The sequence below is a fragment of the Corvus moneduloides genome, chromosome 2 (genome assembly GCF_009650955.1).
Source record: "Corvus moneduloides isolate bCorMon1 chromosome 2, bCorMon1.pri, whole genome shotgun sequence".
Classification (NCBI taxonomy): domain Eukaryota; kingdom Metazoa; phylum Chordata; class Aves; order Passeriformes; family Corvidae; genus Corvus; species Corvus moneduloides.
The window spans coordinates 122658639-122671522 of record NC_045477.1 but is presented as its reverse complement, the minus strand read 5'-3'; the positions used below and the strand labels follow the sequence as shown (position 1 = coordinate 122671522).

The following is a 12884-nucleotide window of genomic DNA, read 5'->3' as shown; positions in this document are numbered from 1 at the left end:
GTGATGCCGGCCCTGGTGTTCCCCAGGACAGGGATGGCCCTCCTGGCTCCAGGGCACTGCTGACTCAGATCCAGCTGGCCATGGACCAGCACCCCAGGGCCCTTCCCATGGCACGGCGGGAACTGTGGCTGCCCCTGGATCCCTGGCAGTGCCCAAGGCCAGGCTGGACACTGGGGCTCGGAGCAGCCTGGGACAGTGGAAGGTGTCCCTGCCATGGCAGGGCTGGCACTGGATGGGCTTTAAGGTCCCTCCAGCCCAAACCTTCTGCGACTCTGACTCTACAAACGAGGCAGGGGGCCAGCCACCGCTCCCGCAGCTTCCTCGCGTTACTTCAGGCACAGCGAACACCGCAGAGCCGGGGACGGAGGGGCCCGGAAGGGTGACAGAAAATGAAATAAAAACAGAAGACGCCTTTCCGCGAGTGCGCGGAGGGAACGGCCCGGGAATCCCCGCCCGGCCCCGCACCATGGCGGCGGGGGGGCGGGGCCTGGCGGGAAGGGGCGGGGCCGGGCGGAGGGGGCGGGGCCTCTGGGCGGGGCCGGGCGGGGTAGGGGCGTTTCTGGCTGTGTGGGGGCGTGGTCTCTGTGCGGGGGGCGTGGCCACCCTCGCGCCGTCGTCATTTCTCCCCCGGCGCCGGCGGGGATGGACCTGCTGAGGCTCCGTGCGGGTCCGTGGGCGTTGGTGAGGAGCCGTGAGGAGCCGGAGCTGGGCCCCTGGGGGTTCCCCGCCGCGAGGTACGGCTGGAAGGTGGTGGTGTGTGCGGTGTCGTGTCCCCCCCGCTGCCCCTCGGTGCGGCCCTGCGGTGACAATGGAGTGGTTCCCTGAGGCGGAGCGGGGAGGGGTCCTCGGCCGGGCGGGAGGAGGGGTCTGGGCCGCTGCCCGGCTGCGCTCGCTCCCGGGGATTCCTGGAAGGGTCCGCGGCTCCCGGAAGCGCTTTGCTGGCGCCGTGTGGGGCCCGGGGCCGTGTAGCGCCCCCTAAATCGCGCACGGAGCCCCAAAACCCGCCGGGTGCGCCTTTGGCAGCGTCCCCGCTCGCTGAATTGACCCCGGCGATAGCCTGGGAGGTGCCTGGGGAGGGGTTTGACGTGGGAGTTTCATCAAGGCCTGATATTTGTGAGGAAAACAGGCTGCCGCGGGCTCTCACAGCGCTTCTTGTCTCAGGCGTGATTTGCTGTGTCCCCGCCCAGGCTGGAGCATCCCCGAGGGTCTCCGTGTGTCCCACACTGCCTCCTCCACGGGCATATCCCAGGATCCCTGAGGCTGGAAAAGCCCTCCCAGCCCAGCCAGGCCCAGCTGTGCCCCATGCCCACCTTGTCCCCAGCCCAGAGCACTGAGTGCCACCTCCAGCCCTTCCTGGGACACCTCCAGGGATGGGCACTCCAGACCTCCCTGGGCAGCCCCTGCCAAGGCCTGAGCTCCCTTTCCATGGGGAAATTCCTGCTGCTGTCCACCCTGAGCCTCCCCTGGCCCAGCTTGAGTCTGTGTCCTCCCCAACGCTGTGACAGCCCATGGAAAATGGGCTGCTGGTAATGGCCTTGAGTTATTGAGGATAAGTGATTTCCATATCCAAAGTCTTGCAGCAGTCAAGGGAATAATGCTACAGCCATAGTGTGGATCCCCGGGTGGATTCAGTGCTAAAGGGGATTGTGTCAGACTGTTCACTGGTGCCAGTGGCAGGATGAGGAGCAATGGCCAGGAACTAAACCACAACAATTCCAGCCCAGCCTGAGGAAGAACTTCCTCCCATGGAGGGGCAGAGCCCTGGAACAGCTGCCCAGGGAGGGCCTGGAGTCTCCCTCTCTGGAGACATCCCAACCCCCCTGGACACGCTGCTGGGGACCCTGCCTGGGCAGGGCTTGGACTGGGTGATCTCCAGAGGGTCCTTCCAACCCTGACTGTGCTACGATTGACCTGTGCAGAGTTAGCATGTTCCTCTGCAGACTTCCCTGCTGTCAGTCAGTCTCTGCCTCTCTCAGTATTCCTGTAAGCTGGTGTCTGTAAATAAATAGACCATCTGCTTGTTTCAGAGAATTGGGGCTGTTTTCTGTGAACTGAGGTAGAGCTTTTCAGAAATACAAGCCACTGACTTTCAAAACCTCAAAGCTGCTTTTTTTTTTTCCCTTTTTTCTGACTGGAAGCAAATATAACCCCATCCAGCCTGAACCTGAGAGTCACCCAATTGATCCCAGGGCTGGAGCCCCTCTGCTCTGGAGCCAGGCTGAGAGAGCTGGGGGTGCTCACCTGGAGAAGAGAGGGCTCCAGGGAGAGCTCAGAGCCCTTTCCAGGGCCTAAAGGGGCTCCAGGAGAGCTGGAGAGGGACTGGGGCCAAGGCATGGAGGGCCAGGAGCCAGGGAATGGCTTCCCAGTGCCAGAGGGCAGGGCTGGATGGGAGATTGGGCAGGAATTGTTCCCTGGGAGGGTGGGCAGGCCCTGGCACAGGGTGCCCAGAGCAGCTGGGGCTGCCCCTGGATCCCTGGCAGTGCCCAAGGCCAGGCTGGACATTGGGGCTGGGAGCAGCCTGGGACAGTGGGAGGTGTCCCTGCCATGGCAGGGCTGGCACTGGATGGGCTTTGTGGTCCTTCCAGCTCAACCCAGTGTGCAATCCCATGAATTCCAGCTGTGGATGCTGTGGCAGTGTGACTCTGCAGTTTGGGAGTGCTGGGGGCCCCAGGCAGCTCCCAAGGGATCTCCTGTGAGCACAGCCTGGGGTCAGTGGGGCTGCACTCACTGGTGTTTCCATGGCTTCTCTGCAGGGATCGCTGCAGCTCTGAAGAGTAACGAAGGCTCATCAGAGTTCTGACAGAAATGGTTTTCTCCTGGAATTTCCCCTGCAATCTCCCTGGCACTGATGGATCTGCAGAGGACATCCAGCTTTAGACAGTTGTGGAAACCCTGACATGAACACATTTTATCACATTTTCTCAAACATTTTAAGGTGCCAAACAGATAACCTGGCTTTGAATATGCATCATGTAAGAGACTCTGTTGTTCAGCATCCAGAGCCACACGGGAGCCGCTCGTAATTCCCAGAGTGGGATTGTTGTTGCTCTTGACAGCATGGACAGCAAGGATCCAAGGTACACAGTCCCTCTGGGTATGGAGTGCTTTGAGCAGGGCCTGGGATTAATTGCAGAGATTAACACGGAAAGGAAGTCATTTGCCAAGTGAATTCAGCATCCCCAAGGCTTTCTCCTGAAGGGAAGATTTTGAACAACCTGGAAAGTTCCATCCTGCAGGTGCAGCTGCTCTTTGGAACGACTTCTGCTTGAATGAGTAAATAAAATGAGGGGAAGAGAATGTTCCCTTTGGCTGTGGAATTACCACTTGCACAGGTGCACATTCCTGACATTTATCCAGTGACTTCCTGCAGTCCTGCCAGAACTCTGAGCACAGGGAGATTGACATCTCAGATAAGGGTTTTTTAGTGCACCTGGTTTTAACAGATGAATTCTATCCTGTGGTAATATATGAATATACTGGGTTAAGCTTGACCATCGTGTGCTCTGGCATGATTTTAAACTGGCTCTTTTGCAGAGAAAATAATTCCAGTTGTATTTGCAAATAATGTTAAATTAAAAAGCAGTTCATTTTTATTAAACCTGAGGGGAAGGTTCTTTAGAAATAGCTGTACCCTTGCCCAGCTAATTCAAAACCAGGTCCTGCAGATATTAATATTTTGGGGATGTTAAATAGAGTAAAAAATAAGAGGAGTAAAAAAAGAGAGGGAGTATTTTAATAGATCTTATGCACTAAAAAGTTGTAACATAAACTTCATGACTTCTTTATAATTAATTTTTTTCTAAGCTCCCTGTTGATATTTTCTCTTTCTGGAAACATTTCTTACAACAGTGATGAGTTTATTTCAAATAAACCAAGCAATGTTTGTTTTCACTGTATTAGTGAAGTTGGAATGAGTGGCACTGAATTTTCAGATGCTGTCTTAATGCAAAGTTAATGGAAATAATCATACAGTGGTTTCTGATTTATTTGAAATGGTGAGAGCTGTTTCCATGTGAAAAAAGGAGAGTGCTGTTGCCACAAAATGGACTAAAACTTCGATAAAACAATGAGGATCAGTGCCCCACCCTAGCAGTAACTCTTTCAGTACCACTGCCCTCCCTCAGACACTGGAGAGGATACAATAAGTCTGTACAGAAACCTTGGGTTAAGTCCAAGTGATTTACTAAGCTAATTTACTAGGAGAATTCAGTAAAATGTGCTTGTTTTGCATGTATTTGTAGGTGCAGAAGCAAAATGTTTCTTCTGCAAGCAGAGGGGTTTATTTGTTAATCTCCACGGGAGCCCTGATGGCTGTGCCAATGCTGCTCTCTCCGCTCGGTAAGTACCTGAACCTCTCGGTTAGAGAGCAGCAGTGCAGGGAGCTCATTCATTAACTGATAATTCTGCTGAGATACCAAAGTACGAGACCTTCGTGGTGTTGTAGAACTCTCCCTGGAATAATTCCCAAAATAAAGATCCCTTGTCTTATCTCTACATCCTCTGTTCTGTGCATAAACCATGATCAGAGGGTGGAGCGGAGCCACTCTGCTGTGGAGAGCACTGGGAGTGCCCAGTCTAGAGCAGAGGAGGCTCCAGGGAGAGCTCAGAGCCCCTTGCAGGGCCTAAAGGGGCTCCAGGAGAGCTGCAGAGGGACTGGGGCCAAGGCATGGAGGGCCAGGAGCCAGGGAATGGCTTCCCAGTGCCAGAGGGCAGGGCTGGATGGGAGATTGGGCAGGAATTGTTCCCTGGGAGGGTGGGCAGGCCCTGGCACAGGGTGCCCAGAGCAGCTGGGGCTGCCCCTGGATCCCTGGCAGTGCCCAAGGCCAGGCTGGACACTGGGGCTTGGAGCAGCCTGGGACAGTGGGAGGTGTCCCTGCCATGGCAGGGGTGGCACTGGATGGGCTTTGAGGTCCCTTCTGATCCAGGCTGTTCCATTCCATGATCTGCCTCCTTGCATGGCCAGGAACTCTCAGTTACATGTGAGGGTTTTCATTCCCTACTCTGATTTTTTTCCAGCACTCCTCAGTTTCAGGATTAGTAGGTGAAACAAAAAGTTTGGCTGAGTTGTAGCTGTTGTGACAAAGGGGTCTATTAGGATCCTTTAATTTTGTAAAAAGGATAAGATCATCATCCCAGAATCCCAGACTGGGTTGGGTTGGGAGGGACCTCAAAGCCCACCCAGTGCCAGCCCTGCCATGGCAGGGACACCTCCCACTGTCCCAGGCTGCTCCAAGCCCCAATGTCCAGCCTGGCCTTGGGCACTGCCAGGCATGATAGAAACTGCAAGTGGACCAAGATGGTAACGAAGAGTCCCCATCCGGTTTCCAGACCATCTTTATTTCCCCATGGTGAATTTTCCCAGTTATTTTTTCTAAGATATTTGTTCTTGGCTGTGTCTCTTTTGTAAGAGTGTAACACAAACAGTTTCGCAACTGTTCAGCTTCTTTTGTTAAACTTGTTTGTTGAAACAAAGTTCAGAGGCAGTTTGAACTCGACATGAAGGGAATTTGGTTTGGGTAGAGAAGAGGCATTGAAAAATCAAATAATGTTAACAGGAATACGCCAGCAATTCAGCAGACACAAATTATTACAAATCTGAGTGTGTGTTCAGATAATAATGATAATAACTGTTAAAATATTGCTTTATTTTTCCCCACTGGATGTTTTTTTCCAAACGGGGGATTTCTTACCTGGTAAGAAATCCATTTTTCTACATTTAACTGCCATTAAACCCATTCTTTGTGGATCTCCATAGAGATTGTTTAAATCTAATTCGTGGCCCGGATGTCTCATCTCTTTTTTCACAGTCATGCTGACTGTGGCACATCTTGTTGACACATCACATCAAGACAAAAGAGAGTTTTAAGGAAGATAAGGAAGGAACTTTCCAGATTTTCCCATGGAATTCGTGTGAAACTGAAAAGAAATGTGTTTGAAATTAAAGTAATGACTGCTTTGGCCAACTGAGTGTAGGAGTCGGCATCTCCTGAGTCAGAGGAATGACCACAAAATGCCTTCAAATAAGAACAGGAAGTTCCTCCTTGTTGCACTCAAAGCAGAAGGGAGGCTGAAGGGTCCTGAGAAAAAAAATTAGAGGAGTCAGAACAACAATTTCAAGGGTTTTGAAGCACTGTGTTGAAAAGATGGGAATGACGAAAAGCTGGGTTGGTCAAGGAGAAGAATCCTGGATGCAGCGAGACCCGGGATGGATCACAGTCTCCTGGGGGGGTTTTACAGGAAGATGTAGGAACCTCTGGAATGGCAGCATTGTCCAGGGAAACTGTGGCTGCCCCTGGATCCTTGGAAGTGTCCCAGGTCAGGTTGGAGCAGCCTGGGACAGTGGAAGGTGTCCCTGCCCATGGCAGCGGGGGAATTGGATGATGTTTAAGGTCCTTTCCAACCCAAACTGTTCTGGGCTCTATGAGGATGAGACAAGCAATAATGGAATGTTTTCCCAGATCAGTCCTAAAATTCTTGTGATGGCTTGAAGAGGTGTTTGAAATACAGTCAGAGTCCTCTTAAGACATGATTTGATGAGAATATCTTGGATGTTTTTGCTGATACTGAGTCTTGAACCTCACGTGGAGGGAGCAGCGTAGGCATCCAAGAACCAGCTCCTCTGAGCCCCAGGTTCATGGGCATTTCTCCCAGGCTCTGGAGAAAGGAGGGAAGTGTAGGAAAGTCATAGGAAGATGTGAAAGAAAGTAACAGTTCCACCAGGGAATGCGGAGTATGAACCTAGTTGTTGCAAATGAGTATTTGCAGTAAAAATCAGATCCTGTGGATACGCCAATGCATTAATACAGAGTTTCAATTTCCAGTGTACCTCATCTTTCTGTCTACAGCTGTTTGCAGCCAGCCTGGTAAGAGTTTTATCATCTTTAAAATGCTTTTCCTAACACATTTCATAGCTTGCACATCCTCACCAAGCATCAGTTTGAAACTTCATGCTTTTTGGAGACAGAGCTTGCAGAAATGTAATCCATATGCACAGTGCTTTGCATTGCTGTGTCTGTTGTAATGAGCTCTCCCCTGTGGCTGCCTTTTGGGGGCAAATCCTGAGCTGCTCTAAATGGGTTTATTTATTAGAATTGTTGCAAAGCTCAGGGTTGTTTGTTGGGTTTTTTGTGTTATTTTTTCCTTTCTAGAAAGAAAGGAAGGGCTTCCTTACAACCTCCAGATGGATTCCCACAATTTCCGGCACATTTTGTCCTGGCAGGCAGAACATGACCCAGCTGTGCCAGCATCCTACAATGTGCTGTACAAAGACCACAGGCAAGTCACACAAAATAAGGCACAAATTTTACTTCTAATGTTTATTGACCCAAAGAGGAGGGAGGTTTGGAGTGCCCATCCCTGGAGGTGTCCCAGGAAGGGCTGGAGGTGGCACTCAGTGCTCTGGGCTGGGGACAAGGTGGGCATGGGGCACAGCTGGGCCTGGCTGGGCTGGGAGGGCTTTTCCAGCCTCAGGGATCCTGGAATTCTTGGAAAATACTACGGCTGAGGTTTTTTCTGGTTTTTTTTGGTTTTTTTTCTTGGTTTTTCTGTTTTTTTTTTTTTTTCCTGAGAAATGCTCTTCTCACGCTCCCATGGTTTCTCATATCAGACAATTGAGACTATTTTGCTCTTTTCTGCAGGAGCTTGAACTGGCTGAGTGCTAAGCAGTGTTCAGGTATTTCCCAGCTCTCCTGTGAGCTGACAGAGGAGTTCAAGGAGAGGTCCTCTGTGTATTATGCACAAGTTCAGAGCATTAGAGGAACTCAGGTGCTCAATTCTTCTGTACTGCATTTTGTGCCATCAGCTCAGAGTAAGTTCTCTCTCTGCATTTCTTCTTTATGTAGTTTTTATTAACAGCTGATGCCTGAATTATGTTCTGCTACCTTTGCTGTAAGACCCCGAACTGACTGGATTGGTGGCCATTTGTATGTAGTGTTCCATATGTCTGATACAAAGCTTTAAATATATAGATAAGTTTCTAAGATGAGTAGTTCTGATAAAGGAGTGAGGCTCTGGTTTTGAAATAAATACATATATATACATTATAGATATAAAGGAAATACAGCTGTGCATTGATAAACACAAAGTAAAAATCTCTGAACTGTGTAAGATACCTAACTTAAAAAACAGCATTGGTTTTGTGTGTTCCAGTAGTGAATGTTGAGTTTAAAAATGCCAGGTCTGCACCAGGTGTAGGGAAGAGGTTTGTTTGTCCATCAATCTGCCCTTTTCCCTGCTGAAGATACTTGTCTTTAGTGCCAGAGGTGGCTTCACCCTTGGCTCTGCTCAAAATTCTGTTTTGGGCTAACAGAGGCAGAAATGGAGGAACAACTGGAGGACTGTGGAGGATAAACTGGTTGTGTTCCCTCTGAATTCAGCAGAGGCAGCTGCTGTGTCCACATCCAGTGTCAGAAATGAGGGAACACTGGAGGGGGCGGGGAGAATGGGCATGAGGATAACTGAAGGACTGGAGAACATCCCTGAGGAGGAGCCCTGCAGTCCCTCAGCAGCTGGTTTAATAAAAAGAAGGACAGGACAAAGGGAATGGCCTGAAGCTGAAGGAGGGCAGGGCTGGATGGGAGATTGGGCAGGAATTGTTCCCTGGGAGGGTGGGCAGGCCCTGGCACAGGGTGCCCAGAGCAGCTGGGGCTGCCCCTGGATCCCTGGCAGTGCCCAAGGCCAGGTTGGACATTGGGGCTTGGAGCAGCCTGGGACAGTGGGAGGTGTCCCTGCCATGGCAGGGGTGGCACTGGATGGGCTTCAAGGTCCCTCCCAACCCAACCCTTCAGGGATTTTATTCTGTGCTTAAACCTCAGCTTTAATTTCAGGTAGATCCAAAGTTCACATCTCTGAAGCTGAAGCAAAGCCTCTGTCCCCTTTCTGCTTCTTCCCTTCACTCCTTTTCCTTTAAAATCCGGCCATGTGGGAAATGATGATTTGGCTGCAGAACTTAAATGTTGCAAGGCCTTGTGGGTTTACAGCAGTGGCCCCTCTGGGGTGTGGTGAGACAGCTCTGTATCAGTCACAGAAATAGAATTGCTCCTGGATAAAGTGTGTATTTTTTCCATCATTTTTCCCTCTTTCTTGTTTTCCAACAGCAATTCTGGGACCACCAGAAGTGAACATCACTTCTTGTCCAAACTGCATCAATGTCACCATAAAGCTGCCGACCTCTCACCTCAGAGAGAAGGGAAAGCTGCTGTCTTTAATTGACATCTATGAAGAGCTGGATTATAATATCACACTGAAGTCACTGGATGGAGAGCATAAGGTAGGGAAATTTGGGGTTTAGTTGTGCTTTAGGGGAGGAACACAGAGGACATAAAATAGCTCTGATGGTTAACAAGTTACCAAAAAGAAACGTGAATAGAAGCAAAAGAAAACATACAACTAGATTCCTTAGAAGAAAAGAGAGACAATGGCCAACAGAATCTGAGCTTCCTTTCACTGCAGGGGAGCAGGTCTGGAAGAGTGAGCAGGGATCTCTTTTTAGCCAGTAACTGACTTCAAAACCTTGTTTTTCATGGCAGAGGCCACGGCAGAAAACCACTAAAGAAGTGTTTAGTACTGTCATTGGAGACTTGTACCCTAGTAGGAATTACTGTGTGTCTGTGGAGGTCCGTGCATCCCTGAACAGACATTCCATTCCCTCCTCCTGGAAATGTGTCAGTACAGACTTGGCAGCTCGACAAGGTAACGGAGCTGTGGGGCACGAGGGGTTGGTCTGAGTGTGCAGTGTTTTCTTTTGGTGTAGGAACATTTACAGTTCAATCCTAAAAAACAATAGGTGATCACAGAATCATGGAATATCCTGAGTGGGAAGGACCCCCAAGGATCATTGTTCCAGCTCCTGGCCCTGGCCAGACCCCCCAACAACCCCACCCTGGGCATCCCTGGCAGCGCTGTCCAAACGCTCCTGGAGCTCTGGCAGCCTCGGGGCCGTGCCCATTCCCTGGGGAGCCTGGGCAGTGCCCAGCACCCTCTGGGGGAAGAACCTTTCCCTAAAATTCAACCTAACCCTGCCCTGGCCCAGCTCCAGCTGCTCCCTGGCTGCTGTCCCTGTCCCCGGGAGCAGAGATCAGAGCCTCAGTGTCAGAGAGAAACATTCCAAAAGAGAAGTATTTGATATTTGGGAGTGAAATATAAAACCCCATCAACTTTGGGGAAACTAATCTCTTGGCAGCCCCCTGAGCCATACAGATCTCCACTGCATAAAGATGGAGTAATTTCTTTTTTAATTCCTGAATCTAATTTGAGTTCTGGTCTTGTTTTGACTTTGGCTTTCACAGATCCCTTCTAACTAAAATTATTGCTGATTCCTAATAGCTGTTGTGACTGTGAGATCTGAAATGTGGTCATGGGACACTTCATCCATGTCTTTTTATTAGATGTTTTCACTCCAGGGTATCGTGAAGGTGCAGTGGCTGGTGCTGTCTGCTTTGCCCTGATGATTGCTGCAGTCCTGATGTGTGCACATGCAGCAGGTTTTACTCTCCTGAAGGTTTCCTTACCTCCGACCTTGGTATGTAACAGTTCTCAGATCTGCCCTTTCTGGTTGGCAGGAGGAAGTTTAACAACTGGGATTTCCAATCCTGTGCTTTAGGTACAAGTTACATAAGAGCACAGAATGTTTGCATTGCAGTTTACCTCAGTCAAAGATGATTTCTAGGCTGCTGTTTCGTGTGATCTTCAGAACAAATAGTCAAAAGCATTTCTTGCTACTTCTGTGACAAGCTACTAATGGAGAGGATCATCCTACCCTGGTCAGGGGGAATATCCAGGAATATTCCACCCAGTTCTGGTCTCCACAGGGCACGAAAGGTGTGGACAGGCTGGAGAGGACCCAGAGCAGGGCTGCGGGATGAGCAGAGAGGGCTGGAGAACCTGCCCTGTGAGGAGAGACTGGAGGAGAAGTTGTTCCACTGTTTAATAATAATAAAATAATCTCTCTTGGACTTTCTGTGATCAAGTGTTTTAGCACTTGAGGGAGCCAGTCCAGAGCCAACTAATGTTTTATTTTCATAGACTGAACTGACAGTTCAAATTTCAAGCAAAAATAACAAGATTTCTTGTTTTTCTCCTTTATCTTTGCTTGCTTGTTTTAATTTTTACAGTCTCTGACTTTTTACATTTAATTCTGTAGGGTTTTTCAGCATAAACATTTTCCATTTTCTACAAACATACCCAGAGCAGATTGGTATCGCTTTTTTCTAAGACTTTTGCCACATCTTTCTGTCCTTTGCTGTGTCATTACTTTAACATCCCAGCAGTTGCTGAACACTTTACAAAGGAGTGTCTAAGGTTTATTTTTTTATTGTCCACATGATCAATGCTTCAAATATGGAATGATCCTCTGAAGTGCAGAGGGAAGATGGGGCTTGGGATGTTAAAATGGTGACAGTTGCTCCCAAAGATAATTTCTAAAGGACATGAAAATTGATCAGCCATGATAGGTGACTGCAAAGAGTGTAGAGAGATTGGCAAGACTCACCTCACCCTGGGAGGGTGGGCAGGCCCTGGCACAGGGTGCCCAGAGCAGCTGGGGCTGCCCCTGGATCCCTGGCAGTGCCCAAGGCCAGGCTGGACATTGGGGCTTGGAGCAGCCTGGGACAGTGGGAGGTGTCCCTGCCATGGCAGGGGTTGGAATGGGATGATCTTTTAAGATCTCTTCCCACCCAAAGCATTCTGGGATCCTGAGATGTTCAGGAATGGAGAAGAAGGAACAATCCTAGATAGCCTGAACTCTGCAGAAAAAGCCAAAACTATGGCACAAGAAGGAATCATTTGTTTGACAGCCTCATGACTGGAGGTTATTTGGGGTTTTTGTCATGGTTTTCTGTGCATGTCTGCAAATGTGGCTGAGTTAATTTGATTCCTTTTACTCTTCCAGGCATGCATCAGGAAGTTGGCCTACTCACCTTGGGTGTTTGAGTCAGAAAATCTGTCCTCTCTGGAGATCATCCCCAGAGAGGTTAAAAGCAAGGCCAGGGGGTGCAGAGGCAGTGCCAGTGATGACAGTGACAGCAGTGACAGTGACAGCAGTGCCCTGTGTGACCGCGACTACGCGAGGCGTGCGGGGCTGGGCAGGGGCAGAGTCCGCCAGGGCTGTGACAGCCCCGGCACCCTGGTGCAGTACTCAGTGAACAGCACCTGTGAGTACAGCGGCAGCCAGGCCGGGGACACCCCAGCTGCTGAGCCAGAGCTTGAGGAGCATGAGGGGGACCCTGAAGGAGACACAGACACCAGGAGTGAGTTACTGAGCCCTTTCTCTGAGGGCAGTGGTAGCTCCCAAGGGAACAGCGAGTGCTTCACCATCAACTTACACACGGTGCTGCTGGGAACCCTGGAGCCGGATGGGAACAGCTCTGCAGCTGCTCCCTCGTCCCAGGAAGATGCAGATGACTGGCACTGTGCTCGTGCTCTGGAAGCAAAGCTGCTGGAGGACATGGGAAGTGTGCAGGAAGCACCTTGTTCTAATGACTTCCATGAGTGGCAAAACTCCTCTTCTTCTGAGGACAGTGGCTCTTTGGACTCAGACACTGAGCACGTAACAGGGTACATGAGGAGATGAAGAAGGGAGAACTGCTGTTACTTTATAACATAGGAACCAGTGTTGTTTATTTCTGGACTAAACACACAGATCTTGTCCTTTCATTAACATCCTGTGACCATGGACTTCTGCAGAAAGAGCTGGTGCTGTTTGTCTGGAGAAGGAGCCAGAGAGACCTTAGAGGCCCTTGCAGTGCCTAAAGGGGCTCCAGAAGAGGGGCTTTGGATAAGGGAGGGAGGGACAGGACACAGGGAATGGCTTCAAACTGACAGAGGGCAGTTTTGGATTAGAAATTGTTCCCTGTGAGGGTGGGCAGGCCCTGGCACAGGGTGCCCAG

At 50.2% G+C, this 12884-nt stretch overlaps 1 protein-coding gene across 4 annotated transcripts; it reads left to right on the top strand.

Moving 5' to 3' along the window:
- The first annotated feature begins 610 nt into the window (after positions 1–610).
- LOC116440427 (interferon alpha/beta receptor 2-like) lies at positions 611–12672 on the top strand. Of its 4 annotated transcripts, XM_032101253.1 has the most exons (10): positions 611–734; positions 2754–3077; positions 4242–4338; positions 6822–6863; positions 7149–7275; positions 7638–7807; positions 9096–9268; positions 9528–9690; positions 10386–10519; positions 11888–12672. In XM_032101253.1, the coding sequence occupies exons 3-10, from the start codon at positions 4308–4310 to the stop codon at positions 12566–12568; spliced, it is 1521 nt and encodes a 506-aa protein (XP_031957144.1). In that variant the 5' UTR covers positions 611–734; positions 2754–3077; positions 4242–4307; the 3' UTR covers positions 12569–12672. The 4 variants fall into 4 exon arrangements, with proteins under 4 accessions (XP_031957144.1, XP_031957142.1, XP_031957141.1 ...); XM_032101251.1 differs by lacking the exons at positions 611–734; positions 2754–3077 and adding an exon at positions 3094–3332 and having other exon boundaries at positions 10401–10519; XM_032101250.1 differs by lacking the exons at positions 611–734; positions 2754–3077 and adding an exon at positions 3095–3332.
- Positions 12673–12884: the final 212 nt, after the last annotated feature.